At 47.2% G+C, this 21840-nt stretch overlaps 1 protein-coding gene across 16 annotated transcripts in view; it reads left to right on the forward strand.

Moving 5' to 3' along the window:
* The window catches only part of nav3 (neuron navigator 3), a 401736-nt gene that overhangs the window by 325626 nt on the left and 54270 nt on the right, over window positions 1–21840 (forward strand). For 13 of the 16 annotated variants that reach the window (XR_011346818.1, XM_069904353.1, XM_069904355.1 and 10 more), the window contains 8 exons: window positions 4714–4852; window positions 7199–7475; window positions 8802–9501; window positions 10888–11358; window positions 12882–12947; window positions 15613–15654; window positions 18353–18513; window positions 20407–20595. Coding sequence is in view for 15 of the 16 variants with exons in the window: in XM_069904353.1 (XP_069760454.1) it covers window positions 4714–4852; window positions 7199–7475; window positions 8802–9501; window positions 10888–11358; window positions 12882–12947; window positions 15613–15654; window positions 18353–18513; window positions 20407–20595 (2045 nt within the window). In the remaining variant the exon portion in view is untranslated. The remainder of the gene's footprint in view (window positions 1–4713; window positions 4853–7198; window positions 7476–8801; window positions 9502–10887; window positions 11359–12881; window positions 12948–15612; window positions 15655–18352; window positions 18514–20406; window positions 20596–21840) is intronic. The other 3 variants (XM_069904348.1, XM_069904362.1, XM_069904349.1) reach the window with 2 other exon arrangements.

Genomic DNA, 21840 nt, shown 5'->3' on the forward strand with positions numbered 1-21840 from the left:
GAGATCTTGAGGTCCAGGTCCATGGATCCCACACAAATTAATAAGGTGGTTAAGAAGGCGAATGGTGTGCTGGCCTTCATTAGATGGGGGATTGAATTCAAGAGCCGTGAGGTGATCAGACAGGGCATGAAAGGTTATGGGAAGGTGGCCAGGCAGTGGGGCTGAGTGAGAATACGGTTAAGCTCATGATTAAATGACAGGGCAGACTCGATGGGCTGAATGGCCTTTTTCTGCTCCTGTTTATTATGGTCTATGGGTGTGAGGTAACTTAATAATGATGAAGGGCTTGGATAGGGTGGACGACCAGCACCTTTTCCTGGGGCAGCAGCAATAAATACCAGAGGACGTCTGTTTCAGGTGAGAGGAGGAATCAGTGGTGTTTTTTTGACTTCGAGGGTGGCAGGTGCCTGAAATGCATTGCTGGGGTGGAGGCTGGTACAATAGGGACATTCTTAGACAGGCACACAGATACAAGAAAAATGGAGGGTTGACGGTGTGGGGCGGGAAGGATAAGATTGTTGTGCAGTAGGTTTCCATGGATCAGCAGAACATTGTGAGTTGATTGCTCTGTCCTGGAATGTTTTATGTCTCTACCTTGAAAACCTGGAAAGAATGCGATGAAATATTGACATTTTCTGCATTAGGGCTAACGCATTTCTTGTCTTAAATAATTGACCAATTTAAATATTCATTCCTGACCTCAATTTAAAAGAAATAAAAGCACAAAATGCTGGAAATGCTCAGTCGGCAGAAACAGTTGATACTTGAGGATGATTGCTTTGCATCAGAACTTCACCGCTGGCCAGCTCTGCCGAGTGACCTTTGACCTGACCCCGATTTCTCCCTCTGGAGATGCTGCTCGGAAACCTGCTGGAAACCTTCAGATTTCCAGCATCTGCAGTTTTTAAAAAAATTTTGAACAGATGATTTCAAAGCCTTTGGTTTGAGAGGAGAATTCAGCAACTTTATATGGGCATGAGATTTTATTCCATTACTGTGTGTAGAGAAAAGGACAAATTCAACCGTAAAGAAAACTGGATGACATTAAAAATTCATTTGAATGATATTATTGTGGCATGCAATTAGAATCTTAACCCAAGTCATTCCAGTTTGCTTCGCTGTTGAACTGCGCTCGTGAATGCAACTCTGTGGCAAAAGCACGATTTGAGGAAATTGTTGGCCTGAAGTAAAATTTAGAAAGTGCCGGAGAAGCTCGACGGATTGGATGGTGTCCGTGGCGGTAGGAGCAAAACAGGAATATCTCAGAGGTAAAGAGGTTTTAAAATGCAAGGCGTGGCTAGGGAGGGATGGAGAGAATGGAAGGGGTGGTGGGTGGGTCGGTACAGTCCTGGAGACAAAAGCGGTGACGGCAGACATTGTTAGCGTCATGCTGTTACAGCGCCAGCAACCAAGGTTCGAATCTGGTGCTGTCTGTAAGGAATTTTTATATTCTCCCCGTGTCTGTGTGGGTTTTCCCCAGGGGCTCTGGTTTCCTCCCACAATTCAAAACATACTGGGAGGTGTAGGTCAATTGGGTGTCATTGGGTGGCACGGGCTCGTGGGCCGAAAGGGTCAGCTACCTTGCTGTGTGTCTAAATTTGAATTTAATACAGTTTTGGGGAAAATACAGAAGGGGAAGGGCAGTGGAGGGGAAATACAAGCAAGACTCATGGAGGACTGTACAAGCTGTCGCTCTATAAAGAAAAATGGTGGCACTGCTGGAGCTGCGCTGTAGCCACTGTTTTAATCGTCCCTCATGGACTCGTTATGTGCACGGTTTCAGAACTCCAAAGGAAATGGGCCAATGACCATTTTTCTCAAGCAAGATATTTCAGTAACAATTGGGTCTAGAGCAGTAGTTCTCAACCTTCCCTTCCCACCCACATCCCACCTTAAACAATCCCTTACTAATCACAGAGCCCCGATGGCAGAGGGATTACTTAAAGTGGGATGTGAGTGGAAAGAAAAAGGGTGAGAACCACTGCTCTAAATGGCCTGTTAAAGGAGCAGACAATGGTTTATTTTAACCTCTTTTTCATCTATTTTCCATCTATCCTGTTCCTTTCTTCTCATCTCTTCCTATCTTCCACACTCTTTCTCTGCCTTCCTCTCTATCATGTCTATAAAAGACAGAACAGATGAGACATTTTATTTTGTTTATTTTTCTCTCTCCACAACCTTCTGCCACTTTTTTGTTCTCTGCCTCTCTTACTTTCCCTCTCAATGTATCTCCTCCACCTCTGCCTATACCTCCCTCTGTTGATCAGAATGATGCCTTCTCTGAGGAGTGTTCTCAGTGTTTTGTGGAGTAGGTGTGGTGCTATCAATTAGACCCGACAGACCAGATTAATAGGCTTTAATCACCATAAACTTACAGTCTTATCTTACATGCTGTTGGACTGATTCCAAGGCAGTAGTGAGGGAGGGTATTGGGCGATATCTCCTTTATTAGGGATCCTGGAGAGGGAGGAGTTACAGTATTGGGTGGGCCAACCTGTATAATGACTGTAATGCAGTGTTCCTCCACATTCACCCCTTCTTTTGAAACAAAGTCCAGCGGGGTGACATGTCAGAGTCCAGTTGTCTGGTGGTTTCAACAATTGAGCTGATCGTCTCAGTGCCGGCTGTGGTGTTGCTGTAGGCTCCTGGCAGTGCTCTGTGTGACGGGCTGCGATTTGGATGCCTGAACAGAATCAGTTGGTGCTGGTTCGGGGATGGGGGGGGGGGGCCGCAGTGGGTTGGAGTTGGGGTGGTGCAGCTGGTGCCAATGGTGGGCTCAAATCCTCGACCGTGTCACTGGTAGTCATGGGGAGGGGGTGGGTGTTGCTGGTTGATTGATTGTGGTCGATTCAGTGAGTACTTCATTTAGTGGCGGAGTGGTGGTGCTCCTGCATTTGCCAGGTCCTGGACAGAGACAGTATCTCTCCATCCATCCTGGTATTGCATGTTGGCATTACTGTGGGTTTACATGGAGGGATTGGACCTTCTTGACCAGAGAGTCTGCTTTGTGGGTTCTGGTGTGTCTCCGGAGTAGCACAGGCCCTGGGATCAACAGCCAGTCTGGTAGCACAGTTCCCAATGCCTCCGAGTGAAGGAAAATAATTTTTCATGTGGGAGTTACATTTGTCGCTGTTCAGAGGAGGGGCCTGGTGGCATGGAGCACCTCTGGTAGGACTTCTTGCCACAGGGAAATGGGCAGCCCTTTTGAGGGCTGGGAGGACTGCCCTCCAAATGGTGCCATTCTCCCTTTCCACCTGGCCATTCCCTCGGGGGTTATAGCTGGTGGTCCTACTTGTGGCTAAGCCTTTGGCCAGCAGGTATAAGATGATGGGGGGGGGGGGGTTATCGGAAACAGGAGAGATTAATTTTAATGCCATCCAGATGGAGGGGGTCCAGACAGAAGATAAAGTGTTGTTCTTCTAATTTGTTAGTGGTCTCAGTCTGACCGTGCATGAGACCATGGACAAGCCTGTCAGCAAGGGAATGGAATGGAGAATTGAAATGGGTGGCCACCGGGAGATCCTCGCTATCACAGCAAAGGTGCTCAGTGAAGCGATCTCCCAGTCTGCTTCCAGTCTCTGTGATGTAGAGGAGACCACAGCGGGGGCACTGGATGAAGTTGATAATCCCCACAGATAGTGCAAATTCTCAATATTTTCTCAAGAGGGAAGGTGCTCGTCAGTAATTGCAAGTCAGGAAACCTATTTTGTCGATCCGAACTATCAAAGAGGCTCCAGTCTTCGATGCAGCGGCCAATTGTAACACCCAAGGTTTTCTCCTGATCTGCCAACTCCTTGACTGAAGAAGAAATTTCTGACTCTGTCTTTTGATTTGTTTTGTAGCTGGTTTGAACCTTGTGATCACCTATTCCCATGTCTTGCTCCGTCTCTGTGGCTGTCGTGCACATAACCGTCGAACTGTGTCCCCGATGGTTCCTCTTGATCAAAACATCACTTGAGTTCATCTTGTCCGTTCAAATGCTTCCTTTGTGGAGGCTTGGTTACATAGAACATTACGTCACAGCGGAGGCCCTTTGTCCCACGATGTTGTGCTGACCTATACAAACTACTCAACAATCGAACCCGTCCCAACCTTGTGCCCATAAACCTCTATTTTTCTGACATCTACGTGCCGGTCTAAGAGTCTTTTAAATGTCCCCTATTGTTCCAGCCTCCAGCACCACCCCCGGCAATGCATTCCAGGTGCCCACTACTTGCTCTGCGTGTCAAAAAAACTTACCCCTGACGTCTCCCCTGAACGTCCCTCCCTTCACTTTATCTGCTTTGTCCTCCTTTCCTCTCTCATTCTCTTGCACCCTATTACTTGTTCTGTTTTTATTTTTCTCGATCTGTATCTGCCACTTCCTTTTAATTTCTCACCTCACCCTTGCCCCATCCAAGGATCTCCCCCTCCTCTCCCCATCCCTCCCTCGGCCTCTCTTTTAATCTATCACTGTGTTTTGAGAGGGTCCTTGGAATGATACCTTCACCACCGTCTTACTATTTTCTCACTGAGCGGAGGTGCAGCTTGTCTGATTTAATGTTACCCTGACAACTTCCAGAGATATTTTTGTCAAGGGCAAAACCTCCACAGGCACTGGCACTGTATAGTCATCCATAATTACACTGAGGACTTCAATTAAGTGATGGATGTTAACCCAGACGACCTTGATTCACCAAGCTAATGAAGGATTTCCTTCTGTTCTCACTGCAGCTGGGATGAAAGCAGTTCAGTCAGCAGTGGCCTTAGTGACACACTCGATAACCTTAGTACTGATGACATGAACACCACTTCATCCATCAGCTCCTACTCGAACATCACTGCTTCTTCCAGGAAGAACACCAGTGTTCAGGTACGTTGCCTGTCCCACTCTCTTGGCGTCGTTGAAGGTCAAAGTAGCACGAAGGGAAAAAGACAAAATCTGGGGAAAGTTTCCACACGTTTCATCCACTTATCATTTTGTCTCGCTGAGCTCCAAGAATAACTCACTGATAATGCGAATGAGAGTTTTTTCCCATACACAGAGTAGACTGTACACATGCAGTGAAATTTTTACTGCTTCAGCCAAAGATGTACTTGTAAAGAAAAACTATAATTGTTCTACTTCAATTTTTTTTAAAGATTTAGGCATTCAGCACGGTAACAGGCCCACAAGCCTGTGCCACCCGATTCCACCCAAGTAATCTTAACATTTTGAAGTAACAGTGAAATAGTATAGTAGGAAGATAATTGAATTAAATTAAAAAGACAATCGACGCATAAGATCGATGATAGATATTCACTGTGATCCTCGTGCAAAAAAGGTGGATTTGCAGTAGTGCAGACAGTCCTTTTGTGGTGTGGGATCAGCCCCTGATCAATGCAACAACAGGAGGTTCAAGAGCCTGATGGCTGTTGGAAAGAAACTGTTCTTGAATCCAGAGGAGCTGGTCTTGACGTTTCTGTCCCTCTGCCCGGAGGGAGCAGAGGGAAGGACACCACAAACCTTCCTCCCTCAGTTCCACAACTCCTTAGATATTTACCTCTATCTGGGGAGGGGTGTGAGAGTTTTACATTTGTGTATTGGTGAGATGGTCCAAGACCTCATCAAGGTTGATCTTTGGCGCCGATTTCTGAACTCTTTCAATTTCTATTTTGTCTTGTAGTTCTTGTGCTTCCAAGACTTGTGGGATCCATCTTTTTATGAATCCCTTTATGTCTGATCCTTCTACGCTTTCTTGTACATCTACTATTTTTATATTGTTTCATTTCTCTAACATCAATTTTTTGAATTAACAGATCTTGCATCTCTTTAATTTCTTTGTCTCTATCTTTCAGCTTTTCTTTTAGTTCATTCATTTCTACTTCCACAGCTGTCTGACTTTCTTCCACTTCATCTGTTCTTTTTCTTATATCTGCTATAGGATTGGCAAGGAGGAGCTACAAGCACAGGGGTGGAAAATGGGTTCCACCCCGGCCTGTGGAACTGTCTGTGTGGAGTTCACATGTCCTCACTGTGACCAGGCGGGTTTCTCCCACGTCTCAAAGATGTGTGGGCCATCTGGTTAACTGTGCCCTGTATACCACCCCTAGTCTGCAGATGAAGGGTGGAATTGAGGAAAGAGTTGAGAATGTAGGGAAAATGAAATGGGATTGACGTAGGATTAAAGCGAATGCATGGTGGATGGTCATAAGAAATAAAAGCAGGAGTCGGCCCGTCGAGCCTGCTCCGCCATTTAATAAGATCGTGGCTGATCTGATGATTGGCTCATTTCCACCAACCTGCCTTTTTCCCATATCCCTTCATTTCCCTATGATGTAAAAATCTATCCAACCTTGACTTAAATATGTTTACTGAGGTCGCCTCCACTGCTTCAATGGGCAGCGAGTTGCACAGACTCACCCCCCTCTGGGAAAAGCAGTTCCTCCTCATCTATGCACTAAATCTACTCCCTTTGATCTTGAGGCTATGTCCCCTAGTTCTGGTCTCCCCCACCAATGGAAATAACTTACCCACCTCTATCCCATCTATGCCTTTCATAATTTTATGTTTCTATAAGATCCCCTCCCATTCTTCTAAATTCAAGCGAGTTCAGTCCCAGACGACTCAATCTCTCCTCATAGGCCAACCCCTTCATCTCTGGAATCAACCTGGTGAACCTCCTCTGCACCCCCTCCAAAGCCAATACATCCTTCCTCAAGTGAGTAGACCAGAACTGCACGCAGTTCTTCAGATGCGGCCTCATCAGCACCTTGTACAGTTGCAGCAGGACCTCCCTGCTCTTAAATTCAATCCCTCCTGCATGGAGGCCAACATTTCATTTGCCTTCTTAATACCCGGCTGCCCCTGCAAACCAACCTTTTGTGATTAATGCACAAGCACTCCCAAGTCCTTCTACATGGCAGCACGCTGCAATCACTTGCCATTTAAATAATAATCTGATCTTCCATTTTTTTTCCGGGTCGATAACCTCGCTTTTACCAACATTATACTCTATCTGCTAAACCCTTACCCACTCACTTAACCCATCTATATCTCTGCATAATTTGCTGTTCCACTCAATTTAGTGTCATCAACAAACTTAGATACACTACACTCCATCCCCTCTTGCAGATTGTTAATGTATATTGTGAACTAAGAACTGAAGAGCCTTTTTCCATGCTGAATCTCTTCATAGTTCTGTGACCTCACATTAACTTATCTGATGCATTCCCGCAGCTCAAAGCAGACTCAGAGAAGCTGTCGACTTCGGAAAATGAAGGGGCTTGGAGTGGGGATGAGCTGAAGAAATCGGAGAACGGTGCTGAGATGGCGAAGATGGAGGCCGGTGAGAAGTGGAAGAGGAACCCTTCGGACCTGTCTGATGACTCCGAGAAGGGGCAAAGGCCCACTCTGTCTCTGTCTCAGACCGGATCATGGAGGCGTGGGATGACTTCACAGGGAGGGGTCCCGGCCCCTCGGAGCAAGGCAGGGGCCCATCCCTTAAAGCCCATTGGTAAGGGGACAGAAATGGGCAGCTCAGGGTGATGGCAGAATGGAGGATGAGGAGGTGCCTTCACTCAGGGCATGAGAGGGAGGGATGGTGGCCTGAGTGGAATGGTCGACGGAGGGGAGAGGACAGCCTTGTAGGGAATGGGAAAAGGCCAACAAAAACTCTCAAAATCAATCCAGACTTGATTGGAATCAGTTCAGTTCAAGTTTATTGTCATGTGAACCAAGATGCAGCAAGAAAATTTGTTTTGTGAGCAGTCTAGCAAAATACCCCATGCACGGTGTAGTACAGTGCATTTAGAGAGAGATTTGTTGCTATGGATTAAAGGCAGAATTATTTTGTGTGGGACTCATTCAGGAGTCTGATAACAAGAAAGAAACTGTCCTTAAACATGGCAGTGTGTGATCTCACACTCGTGAATCTGTACTTTGGAAGGAAAAATGGAAGATCATATTTAAATGGCAAGTAATTGCAGCGTGCTGCCGTGTAGAAGGATTTGGGAGGGGTTGTGCATAAATTGCAGAAGGTTGGTTTCCAGGGGCATCCGGCTGTCAATAATTCAAATGGAGCGTTGGCCTCCATTACTGGAGGGATTGAATATAGGAGCAGGGAGGTTCTGCTGCAGCTGTACAAGGTGCTGGTGAGGCCACATCTGGAGATGAAGGGGTTGGCCTAAGAGGAGAGATTAAGTCATCTGTAGCTGTACTTGCTGGAATTTAGAAGATTGAGAAGAGATCTTATAGAAACATATAAAATTATGAAAGGCATAGATAAGATTGAGGTATGTAAGTTGTTCCTATTCATGGGGGAGACGAGAACTAAAGGATGTTGCCTCAAGATTCAGGGGAGTAGATTTAGGACGGAGATGAGAAGGAACTGCTTTTCCCAGAGGGGGGTGAGTCTGTGGAATTCGCTGCCAATTGAAGCAGGGGAGGTGACCTCAGTAGATAGATTTAAGACAAGGTTGGATAGATTTTTAAATAGTCGGGGAATGAAGGGATATGGGGACAGGCAGGTCAGTGGAGATGAGCCGATCATCAGATCAACCATGATCTCATTGAATGTCAGAACAGGCTCGATGGGCCGGATGGCCAACTCCTGCTCTTATTTCTTATGTTCTTGTACTTTATGTCTTACTTGTACTATGTATGAGATAACTGCTTGTTGACTTGCTAAACAACCTTTCTTCCTGCTTCTTGGTCTGTGACAATAAACTCGAATTTGAAAAGGTCAGACAATGTTATAGAATGGTGAGGAAGGCATGATAGGCTGAATGGCCTTCTGCTTCATGTTCTAGGGGATAAACCTTTGCGTTTTGGTTGTCCACAGCAGGTAAAATGGATGATGCCAAAGTCTCGGAGAAGGGAAAGGTGTCCCTTAAAGGCACAGGCACCCAGAGCTCTGCGTCAGAGGCAGGGAGAAGCAGCGGTGATGAGGGGAAGAAGCCTCCATCAGGGATGGCACGGGCTCCAACCGTCTCCTTCGGGTTTAAGAAGGCCGGGGCCAGCTCATCCACTAGCATGACAGCCAGTGGAGTGACAGTGAGCAGTGGCTCCGCCACCCTGGGCAAGATGCCTAAGTCCTCGTGCATCCCTAGCAAGTCCAGCTCGGCCAGGAAGACCAGCCTGGACGGCTCTCAGAACCAGGATGATGGGATCCTGCTGGTCAGCTCCAGGACCAACCTCCAGTACCGCAGTCTGCCGCGCCCCGCCAAGACCAGCGTCAGCAGCGTCAGCAGCCGGGCCGGGCACCGCTCCAGCACCAGCACCATCGAGGCCGGCAGCGGATCTAAGCCGCCACCCGCCGCCCCTTCGTCCTCCAAACTCCGAGAGCCGTCCAAGGTGAGCTCGGCCTGCTCCAGCCCCGTCAGCCAGTCCGACCGGGAGAAGGCAGTGGTGTCCGACCCAGAGAGTCCATCAGTCTCCACGTCGCCCAAGTCCAGCCCACCTCCCTCCGGTAATAGCGGGGCGGCAGGACTGAGGCAGCAGGCGTCCAAGTACCCCGACATCTCATCGCCCACCTTCCGCAGGTAAGTGTGTCGCTGAGGGGGCTCATGCAATGCTGTGCAACGATTCCCACCCCCACCACCCCCCCCCAACCCCCCCACCCCCCACCAGATGAATGGGTATTCCAGAGCTTGAGCTAAGCTCTTTGGGGTAAGGTGAATAAGACCGAGGATCCTTTCAAAGCATCTCACCGCTGTATTGGAGGATCACTGTATGGTGGCACATGGGTGACGTGAACCAAGCCTCAAGATTCATGGGAGTAGATTTAGAATCAAATTCAAAATCGGAATTTATTCCTTGTTTTCCAGTGCATTGCAGTGCAAATATTGCTATAAATTACTTTAAAACGAATAAACAAATTAGTGCAAAAAGAAGAGCAAGTCGTTCATTGTCAGTTCAGGAATCTGATGACGGAGGGGAAGAAACTGTCCTTGTGCCGCTGGGTGTCCGTCTTCAGGCTCATGGACCTCCTTCCTGATGGTAGCAGTGAGAAGAGGGTGGTGAGGGTCCTTGAGGATAGAGGCTGCTTTCTTAAGACACGGCCTCTTGTAGATGCCCTCGAAGGAGTGAAGATTGTTGCTGAGTTCACCACTTTCTTTTTCTCGTGTCCTGTGCTTTGGCACCTCCATACTAGACAGAGATGAGGAGGAACCGCTTCTCCCAGAGAGCAGTGAATCTGTGGAATTCTCTGCCTAACTAAGCAGTAGAGGTTGCCTCATTAAATGTATTTAAGACACAGAAAGACAGATATTTTAGCATGTTTCCAGAAGTGGGAATTCCAATGGGTTTTAATTTAGACCTACAGCTTGGTAACAGCCCATGAATCCATGCCACCCAATTAACCTACACCCTTGGTACATTTCGAACGATGGGAGGAAACTGGAGCCCCTGGGGAAATCGTACAGACAGAGCAGGATTTGAACCCCAGTCCCAATCGTTGGCACTGTAAAGGAATTGCACTGACTGCTACGTCAACCGTGTCACCCTTTAGGGAGATTTAGGAGACCTTGTGCAGGATTTCCTAAAGGTTAACTCGCAGGTTGAGTCAGTGGTAATAGAGTAGGTAAAAATATGTCACAGAGCATAGAAACAGTCCCTTCAGCCCACAAAATCCATGCTAGTCCTCAATCACCCATCTTGGAGTTCTGATTTTCTTTTCATTTCCCTTCTACCTTTTGTTGGAATGTTTAAGTCTGTGCCCTGATGAATGATGTTATTCTGGGACACCAATTCTCTCCTGGGATATTGAGTCAGACAGCACAGAAGCACCCTTTGTCCCATCGAGTCTGCTGATAGTTAAGGACCCACCTATTCTCATCCCATTTACCAGTGCTTTGCCCATAGCCTTCCATTCTTCATCAATTCACAAGGATTACTCACTGGAACAATCACTCTGTCTTTTCTCCTAGGCTGTTTGGAACAAAGGCTGCTGGGAAGCCAGGAAGTGGGCCTGGGACAGAAGCGGTGAAGAGCCCCACCATAATCTCCAGCCCTCACGGCTCGCTGACTCGCCAAGGCAGCCTGGAGTCTCCATCAGCTGGGCCAGGGGGGGTGCCAGGAATGAGTGGATTGGGGGGCAAACCCTTGGACCAGGCCCCGGAGGGGAGCGGCCTTAGCCAATCGTTAGCATCCAGCCCGGCCTCCGTACAGTCATTGACCTCCAGTGGCCACCAGTTGCCAGCCAGCCTCAGCAGCTCACCCCGGGGCAGTAAGGACACCCTCAGCTACCCCTCTCTGACCAGCCTTCACACCAGCTCTGAGTCCATCGACCTGCCTCTCAGCCACCACGGTTCACTCTCCGGCCTCACCACCACACCCAAGGGAGAAGTCCAGAGCCTGCTCATGAGGACAGGCAGTGTCAAGTCAACACTCTCTGAGAGGTAAGCTCAGACACCTTCTCTCCAAGTGTACAGGTGAATGACCCCCATGGAGAGTGTACAGGTGAACGACCCCACGGATAGTGTACAGGTGAATGACCCCCCCCACGGATAGTGTACAGGTGAGCGACTCCCACAGATAGTGTTCAGGTGAACGATCCCCCACGGATAGTGTTCAGGTGAATGATCCCCCACAGATAATGTACAGGTGAATGCCCACCCACGGATAGTGTTCAGGTGAACGACCCCCCCCATGGATAGTGTACAGGTGAATGCCCACCCACGGATAGTGTTCAGGTGAATGACCCCCATGGATAGTGTACAGGTGAATGCCCACCCATGGATAGTGTACAGGTGAAAAACTATCTACAGATTGTAAAAGTGTAAAACTAACTGCTGTGCGAAAATTAAGTCTCACTGGAATGTAGAAGAATAAGAAGGGATCTTATGGAAATGGTGATTATCATTCTCCCTGTGACTGCATCGGTTTCACCCAGATACTCCAGTTTCCTTTCACATCCTAAAGATGTGTGGGTCGGTGGGGTAATATCCCCAGGTGTGAAGGTGAGTAATGGAATTGAAATGAATATGGGGTCGCTGATGTAAGGCATCGGTTCTCAACCTTTTTTTCCCACCTTAGGTGCTCTGTAGTGAGTAAGGGATTACCTATGGCATCCAATGTAAGTGGAAAAAATAAGGTTGAGAAGCACTGGATTAGTGTGAATGAGTGTATGATGGTCAACATCGACTCGATGGACTGAATGACTTGTGTCTGTGTAATACTTCCCTATAATACAGTGTGAGAGAGTCCACCTGGATAATATGCTCATTCTTCAAGGTGGTGTCTTAATCTTCTACTCTCTGGTACGACGAGTCCCACTGTGGAGCCGTGGATTGTAAGGCAGTACGCAAAGGTGCAGGAGGAACTCAGCAGGTCACGCAACATCCATGGGAAGCTGAGGGCAGTCGACGTTTCGGCCCTGGGCCTTTCTTCGGGTGTGCCAAAAATCAAGCAGGTGTCCGAATTAAAAAAAAGGTGGGGTGGGGAGGCGAAAGGGAGAGGAGCACTGGCAAGAAGTGGTAGGTGGATACAAATAGGGGGTGGGGTGGGGAAGGAGGTGAGAGGCAATAGGGGGAGGGGGCTGAGGGAGATCGGAGAGGGAAGGGCTGGGGCAGACAGTTTATCCACCAAAACTCTTTACCAGATTAGTCTGGACTTGATAACCAACTCTCAAATAAAATCTAACTGAAGATATACAGCTCTTCTGCTCTTTAACCATATTCTTACAAAGAAGATTTGTGTCCCCAAAAATAAAACAATCTAGATCACATAGAGCTTGATCATTTTTGTTCCTGAGATGTTAATGCTGTTTCCCCTTTTTGTTCCCTTCCTTTTGCTGTTCCCTATCTCCCTCTCTCTCTCATCCCTCTCTCTGTCTCTTTCACTCTTTCTTCTTCTCTCTCCCCCTCTCTCTTTGTCTCCCTCTTTCTTTGTCTCTCTCTCTTTCTCTCATCTCCACTATTAGTCCTCTCTGTTTCTTTGTTAATGTTCCTCAATATCACAGGAGCATCCAGCCCTGGAAGCAAAACAGGTAAATGGTGCGTCATTTTCCATGCTGAGTGATGGCGAGTCCAGAATCTCCAACCAAGATTAAAAGGCAGCACTTCAGCCATTTCTTACAAGTGAATCTGTAAATTAATGTAAACTTGCTCTGTGAACTTGCATTTCCATTCTGGAACAACTCTTGCCAGGAACTTTGGGGTAAAAGACAATAACTGGGATTGAAACTATTGTGGGTAAAATCATGGCAAAATCCATCCAAATTCCTGGCCCCAGCTTCTGGTGGAATCAAGGTCAATGGTAGGGCACAGCGGAGTGAGGTAGAACAGGGGGATCATGGAATACAGATACATAATTCCCCAAAGGTAGAATCACCTCAGATAGGGTTGCAGAGAGCCTTTGGCACATTGGCCTTCATAAACCAAGGTATTGAGTGCAGGAGTTAGGATGTTATGGTGAAGTTGTAGAAGATATTGGCGAGGTGAAATTTGGAGTTTGTGTGCAGTTTTGGACCCCTAACTACAGGAAGGATATCAATAAGGTTTACTAGGATCTTTCTGGGTCTTGAGGAACTGAGTTACAGGGAAAGGTTAAACAGGTTAGGAGTTTATTCCCTGGAGCATGGAAGAATGAGGGAAGATTTGATAGAGGTGTACAAAATTATGAAGAGTATAGATAGAGTAAATATAAGCAGGCTTTTTCCACTGAGGTTGAGCGAGACAAGAAATAGAGGACATGTGTTAAGGGAGAAATGTTTAAAGGGAACATTAGGAGGTATTTCTTCACACTGAGAGTGGTGGGAGTGTGGAACGAGCTGCCAGCTGAGGTGGTGAATGCAGGCTCAATTCTGACATTTAAGAAAAATTTGGTCAGATGCATGGAGGGGAGGGGGATGAAGACGTATGGTTCGGGTGCAGGTTAGTGGGACTGGGCAGAATAACAGTTTGACTTGGAGTAGAAGGGCCTGTTTCTGTGCTGATGTGTTCTGTAGTTCCAAGGAATCTTTATCTACTTTGACCCCAATTCCTGAGGCATCTTGAAAGGGTGGATCAGGAGAGAATGGTTTCTCTTGTGGGAGAATCTTCTGTTTAGAAATAGAAGGTCACACATTTAAGGGAGAGATAAGATGAATTTTTTTTGTCTTTCAGAAGGTTTTTTGGAACTCTTCAGTGAAAATTGTGTCTAAATATTTTAATGCGGGAATAGAAGGATTATTGAATAGTGGGGAAGGTTTCTGGAGGTGGTTGGGAATGTGGATTTAAGGTTAAAATCGAAACTCCCATGATCGGTTTACTCTGGTGTCCTGGGTTGTGCAGCCTAAGCTGTTCGTTCACCTCATGATGAGTTCTGCACACTTACTTTGTATATACAGGCAGCATTATTTACATGACAACTTTTTGAAGCAATTTACGCTCAACATTTGGGGCATTTTTACGGTGCATGGCCATGCACTGACTAAACAGAAGCCATTTTATCTGTAATGTTACAAGGGACTGTAGCTTTTGATTCAAGTCGATTGCCAAAGGACATTGTCAGGAGACGAGGAAAATTATTACAAGGCAGTGAGTTGTGAGTGGGGGCACGTTGCCTGTAAAGGCATTGGAAGCAGGTTCAGTGGGTGTATTCCAAAAGAGAATTGGTGAAATAATCGGATGGTGCTGGGGCCAGAACAGGGATCATGGGACTGATTGGAGACTCTTCCAAAGTGTTGGGGAGATGGGCAAGATGGCATTTCGCATGCAGCTTGACTCTGTAATTTGGCATCTGCCTCTTGACACTGCTTGGTAACCACACAGCCAGAGAATTACCTTCCAAATCGCTGCATTAAAGGCGCAGAGATAATTGGGTTGAAAGCATCTCTGCAGCGGGTCTCATTCTGCCCTTCCTTCTGCATTAATTCACTCTGGTTCTTCCTTCTGATGCTCATCTTCTGTCGCACTCTCTCACTGAGTCATAGGGAATGTTCAAAGGAATGTAGAACATTCTAGCACAGTACAGGTCCTTCAGCCCATGTTGTACCAATCCAAGTAAACTTCTTCCATAACCGGATCCTTCCCTCCCTCCCACTCATAACCCTCTGTTGTTCTTGGATCTGTGTATCTGTCTAAGTCTTTTGAGTGTCCTTATTGTACCAGCCTTCACCACCACCCCTGGCAACACATTCCAGACACCCACCACTCTCTGAGTAAAACAGTGGTGAGAGAACGGGAGAGGGGGTTAACAGAAATTGGGGGTTGATTTTAATCCTGTCTGGTTGGAGAGAGCAGAGACAGGATATCAGGTGCTCCTCCAATCTGCGGGTGGCCTTGGTCTGGCAGTACACAAGGCCATAGACAGACATGTTAGTATGGAATTGAAGTGGTCAGCCACTGGGAGGTGCTTGCTGTACCAGCGGACAGAGCGAAGGTGCTCAACAAAATGATCTCTCCAGATATACTTTATTCTCTAAGCACAGCTTTTGCACAGTGGCCTTTAGATATTGAGATAGATGACACTAAATTCCTCTGCTTGTTTTATCTCACTTGCTTTCACCCTGACCCTGTTTTGGTTGAACAGGTACAACTCGGGTCGAACCTTCTGCATTCTTTTTGCACTAACTGATTAACCAAGCTTCACTTGTCTGGGATTTGCTTCCTGGTGTTGGGGATCTATGTGCTTTTACTGCCTGCTGAACATGTGTCTATTTGTTTTGACAGCTTTCAACTCGATCGGAACACGCTGCCCAAAAAGGGACTGAGGTAGAGATGCTTTAATGTCCATTACAACTTGGTGTATGTTGCTATGGTGCCTGTGGCCTTGTCAGTATGCGAAGGATGGGGGCAGGGGAGCAAGAATTCATACTGCATGGATTGTGTCATGTGTCAGAGTGCTTGTGGGAAGGGGGTTAAATACTGGGTCAGAATAGGTCTGCTGGAGAAATACCCTGGCGGAGGCAAGCAGCATCAGTGGGAGAAAAGAAGCAGACAAACCTTTGGGCTGAAACCCTTCATCAAGGGGAGCGATGTAGAGAAGAGAAGCTACTCCTTCCATGCAGTCCTCGTTACATGAGCTTTACGCTCCCAGACTCGATGCAGGGTCAATGAATGTCGACCGCTCTTTTTCTCCCATGGATGCTGCACGGCCTGCTGAATTCCTCCAGCAGGTTGTGTTGGGCTCCAGATTCCAGCGTCTGCCATCCCCTGCATGCTGACACTGCGTTGAGGGTGCCTTACCTGGGGCATGGACGACACTGCCCCCCACCCTAGAGCTGGAAAATGCCGTGCCTGCCAGTAGCTTTATCCCACTGCCAATTCTGCCCTGAATTACTGACATCACTTCTGGCTCATTCTGTCAGATATGGCAAAATTTGAATGAACGTCATTCCAGGCTTTGAGACAGGGTAGTGAGCAGGTAGGGAGGACCTGCCCGTGGCTTAAACAGAGCAAGCCCCCAAAGTCTGCAGACCCTGTGGTTGAACTGCTGGAGAAACTGAGCAGGTCAAACAGCACACTTTATGTAGCAAAGATAAAGATACATCACCAACGCTTCAGGCTTGAGCCCTTCTTCAAGGTGTGGGCAAAACGTTAGCAAGTGCCTGAAAGAAATGGGCGAGGGGCAGGGGAAGGAGCACGGTACCACAGGCAGGTGGAAATGGGGATAAAGGAGGGAGGGCCCACCAGCAGAGAGGGAAGGGGTTAATGTGAAATGATGAAATTGTCATCAAGCCCATTCAGCTACCTTGATGTTATTTGAGGAAGGAAATCTGGCTTATATATCCCTCCTAATCCAACTCTGTAGTTGACTCCTCCCGAAGATCCCTTAGACCAGGTACAGGATCTGAAAGCAAAAAGTCCACAGATGCTGTGTGGCTGAAATAAAACTAGAAAACTTTGGAGAGAGTTAGCAAGGGTTAAATGTAGTCAGCAGATCTGGCAGCATCTGTGGAGAGAGAAGAGAGAGAGAGACAAGAGTTAACATTTCAGGTGTCGACCATCTATCAGAGCAATGAAATGGCCACTAGAAGATCCACAGTCTGTGAATGATTAAGTAAATTTAATCTAGCTCTTCTAATTCTATTTAATTAATAATTAAGTAAATATTACCTCACCTTACTGTGGAATTCCCCCTCTGATGAAGTTGAAAAACATAAATGTCAGAGTGGACAAAGTATTCAGGTCATTGGAACACATCCAACATGGGGCCAAAGTTTATATAGCAAGTTGTATTTGTTCTGCTTATGTCCACAGGGGCAAGTGGTCACCTGTTTGTCCGTCCCCCTCATCTTGGTGAGGGGGAAGCCATGGTGGGAGTCTGAACCCAAGGCATACCTTTATCTCAATGGTTGACCACAAGCCCCCTACACTCCCCCCACCACCCCGAGCAACTTCTCTGCTTTGCCTTCAGGAAGTTCCCTGAGTAAACAACAGTCGCACACAGATTGTCCATATTGACTCAGTAGCTATTAGAGTATGCCATTACAGGATCAGATACAGGCCATTCACCCCATGCTTGTGTAAACGATCCACATACACCTCCGCCTATTCCCCTCTCTCTCCTGTTTTTATCTATCTTCCCTTTAAACCCACTTTGCTCCTTTCCATTACCCTCTCCTGCTTCACAATCCGTCTTCAGCTCAGCTCGCTGGCCAAACGAGAATTTCCCAGTAGAATTATGAATTATGTACACAATTCCCCCTCGCTATTTCCGATCTCCCCATTTCCTCTGCATCTTCATCTCACATTCAAGCATCATTTGAAAGAATTTAGGCCACTCCTTGGCTTCCGGTTGAAGAGAGAGGAAGCACAAATGAGTTCCCTTTGCATGTGTCATTATGTCATCCTGCAAGACCGATTCTATGAAAATGATCAGGAATGACTTTTATTTACTCAAGCTTTTACTCACTTTCTATCTGCTGTTTGCAAACAATGATTACCCCACATGTGACTTCTGTTGTCCAATTAGTTTGACAGTACATTAATCAGGACCATCTTCAATGATGCTTCTTGATGTCTCATGAGAGAAGCTCTAATCAGTTCCCTCCTCTCCAACAAAGAGATTCATGATCCCTTCTCATTACTTCTCTGCCTTGTTTTCGTTCCACCAGTTCCTTGGTTAAAAATCCCAGGATCAGATCCCTCTGTCCACTCAACTTGTTTTGTTTTTAAACCCTACCAACCTTAACTTAACCTCCAAGGGCCATATGTTCCCGAAATCCAGGAGTCTTTGTTTTCCAACCTAGTTCATGCCATCACTAGCATCTGAGCACTGGAATTCCCAACCCGTGCTGCTCCTTTGAGATGTTCCTTTCTCATTCCCCTGCTCCGATCTCTCCCCGTATGGCTGGATATCAGCACTGATACTGGCCTACTGAGAGGTTTTATTACATTGGTAGTAGAGGTGTCGTGCTGATGTGGCCCATCAGTGGTGGAAGTATCTAACATCTGCTTGTCACTGCAGGTACACCCCATCATCTAGGCAGGCGAGTCAAGAGGAAAGCAAGGAATGGCTTCGATCTCACTCCACAGGAGGGCTTCAGGACACAGTCAGCCAATCGCCGCTCCCCTCACCGTCCGCCATCTCCTCACCTTGCAGTGGGATCTACAATTTCACTCATTTAGGTGAGTGGCCCTCCCGTTTGGACTTTGGGGGAAATGTGGTTCTGGTACTAGGCAGCACCCTGGGCTATTAAGCAGGAGATATGAGTGTGACGGCATTCTACAGAGAACGCTGCCGTCAGAGAGTAGCAACGATCTTCAAGGATCCACATGCTCTGTTCTCACCGCTGCCATCAGGAAAGAGGTATCGGTGCCACAAGACTCGCCCCACCAGGTTCAGAAACAGCTGCTACCTCTCCACCATTAGACTCCTCAACAACAAACTCAATCAGGGACTCAGATAAGGACTGTCCACATTATTTATTACTGAATTTTTACTTTCTGTAATGTAGTTAGTTTGTTTGAATTTCCTTTTTTTTATATTTCTCTCTTTTGTACATGTATCCTCTTCTGTACTTCTTGAGTACAGTTTACACTACTGATAAGTAGAAATATTGCCTGACCGGCAGGGTAGAGAATCTCAGGGTTGTATGTGATATTGAATACAGACTCCAACAATAAATTTGAACTTTACCAGTAGTGGATAAAATATTTCACTTTGGGAATAAGGAAGCCCAAGTTCTGGGCTGATGACTGTGAAGCAACTTTTTTACGATTGAAAACCATTCATTAATGTTCTCCAAAGAACTTTAGAAACAGGAGCAGGAGCCGGCCATCTGGCCCGTCGAGCCTACTCCACCATTCAATCATATCTCCGCTGATCTGGCCGTGGAAGCTGCTCCATTTACCTGCCTCCCCCATTATCGCTAATTCCCTTTATTCTTCAAAACTTTAAATTTATTTATACATACAGCACGGTGGCAGGATCTTTCGGCCCATGAGTCCGTGCTGCCCAATTTACACCCAATTGACTGACGCAGCCAGAATGTTTCAAACGGTGGGAGGAAACCAGGGGCCCCGGGGGAATCCCACGCAATCACGGGGAGAACGTTCAAACTTCATACAGACAGTGCGGGATTTGAATCTTGGTCCTGATTGCTGGTGCTCGAGAGGTGTTGCACCAACTGCTCTGCCAACAGTATCGGTCGCCCTTTTGCAGAGCAGTCCAGCTAGGCGTGTTTAAATTATTGTTTTTAAAATTTTGACATACACCACAGTAACAGGCCTTTCTGGCCCACGAGCCCGTGCTGCCAAAATACCCCATTAACCTACAACCCCTGTACATTTTGTAGGGTAGGAAAAAAATTGGAGCACCCAGAGGAAACCCATGCAGACACGGGGAGGATGTACAAGCTCCTTATAGACAGTGCCAGATTCTAACCTGGGTCGCTGGCGCGGTATCATGTCCAGTCCTGCCCCTCCCTCGAGTCTCTCTTCCTATTTCTCTGTCTTCTTTCCTCCAGCTTCCTACCCCATTCCCTCTCCCCACCTTTTTATTCAGCGCCTGTCTGCTTTCTGATCTTACTTTGACAAAAGGCCCAGGTCTGAAACGTTGGCGACCCTTTACATCCCACTGATGCTGCGTGACCTGTTGAGTTTCCCCAGAACATTGTCCCTTCTCTAGTTCAATCATCTGTCTTCCAGAGGTGACTAATAAGAAAGGAAGTGGTGAGTGTTAAGAGGAAGAGAGGCCATTGGTGGGAGGGAGTAGATGCCATGGGCTGAGAGGAATACAGTGGACAGAGATATGCAGGGCCTTTGTGAGGTCGGGAGAGACTGTGAGGCTTTGTCCCTGTCTGTAATTGGCTCATCTTAGCCACCGAGATCTGCCCTGGATGTGCCAGCTATGCTTGATAGTTTTACCGACACTGGGTAGATGGGAGCTTCAGTGGAAGAAGGTTAGGGACAAGGATTTTATTTGTAAACTGAATGAATATTCGCTGAACTGTGGCCGTTGGAATTGAAGTTGTTCGTAAGTTTGTGAGCTGCTGAGATATGTATTTATTTGACTTGCAGTGAGCCCTACTGCAATCTCCCAATTTCATCTGTCAGGTCCCACCATGATGCGTTCCAACAGCATTCCCATGCAAGATTCCTCCTTCGACCTGTATGGAGATTCCCAGCTGGGCGGAAGTGCCATGTCCCTGGAAGAGAGGCCGAGGATAATGAGCAGGTCGGGATCTTTCCGAGACAGCATGGAAGAAGGTTGGTGTGATCCGTCTCTGTACTCGTGTGTCCCACTAGTGTTGGGATGGGGGCTTGGGGTAACTTTGAGCATAACAAATATGAGCAGGAGTAGGCCGTCGCCTGCAAGACAACTTTTAAATTTAGACAAACAGCACAGTAACAGGCTATTTTGGCTCAGGATCCTGTACTCCCTAATTACACCCAATTAGCCTACAACCCCCCCAGTATGTTTCGATCAGTGGGATGAAACCGAATTCCCCGGCAAAAACCCACGCAGACACATGGGGAGAACGTACAAACTCCTTACAGACAGTGCGGGATTCGAACCCAGGTCACTGGCGCTACAACAGCGTGGTGCTAACCGCTATGCTAAGAGTGCCACCCTTAAAAGCTACGGCACCTGGTATTCCCAGGAGGCAGCCATCGAGCCTGCTTCGCCATTCAATGAGATCATGGCTGATCTGATGATAGGCTCATCCCCAACTACGTAAATATCTATCAAATCTATTTACTGAGGTCACTGCCACTGGTTCAATGGGCAGCGAATTCCACAGATTCTCTCCCCTCTGGGAAAACCAGTTCCCTCTCATCTCCCTCCTAAATCTACTACCTGAATCTTGAGGCTCTCTCCCTTAGTTCTGGTCTCCCCCACCAATAGAAATAACTTGCCTATCTCTATATTATCTATGCCTTTCATAATTTTATACATTTCTATAAGATCCCCTCCCAGTCTTCTGAATTCCAGTGATTTCAGCCCCAGATGACTTAATCTCTCCTCATAAGCCAACCCCTTCATCCCTGGAATCAACCTGGTGAACCTCCTCTGCACCGTCTCCAAAGCCAGCACATTCTTCCTCAGGAAAGGAGACCAGAACTTAGGTCAGGGATTGCAAGGTGTCCAGGACAGGGGACAATCCAAAGTAAGAAGGTGCACTGTGGAAAATATACTGACTAGTTGCATCACAGGCTAATCCAGGAGGCTCCAGAGGTTAGCAAGCACAGCCAGGTCCATCACAGGCTCTGACCTTCCACCATTGAATTCCCCAATGTGACAGGATTCCTCAAAATGGCAACCAGCATCATAAAGGTCCTCCATCACCCTGGTCACAACCTCTACTCACTGCGCCCTTCGGGTAGAAGGAACCAGCACCTCTACACTGCCCTCCATAATGTTTGGGACAAAGGCACATTTATCCTTTGTTCGTCCCTGTGTTCCACAGTTTTACATTTGAAATGGAACAATTCACATGTGTGTAACATGCA

Source organism: Narcine bancroftii, chromosome 11 (genome assembly GCF_036971445.1).
Source record: "Narcine bancroftii isolate sNarBan1 chromosome 11, sNarBan1.hap1, whole genome shotgun sequence".
NCBI classification, from domain to species: Eukaryota; Metazoa; Chordata; class Chondrichthyes; order Torpediniformes; family Narcinidae; genus Narcine; species Narcine bancroftii.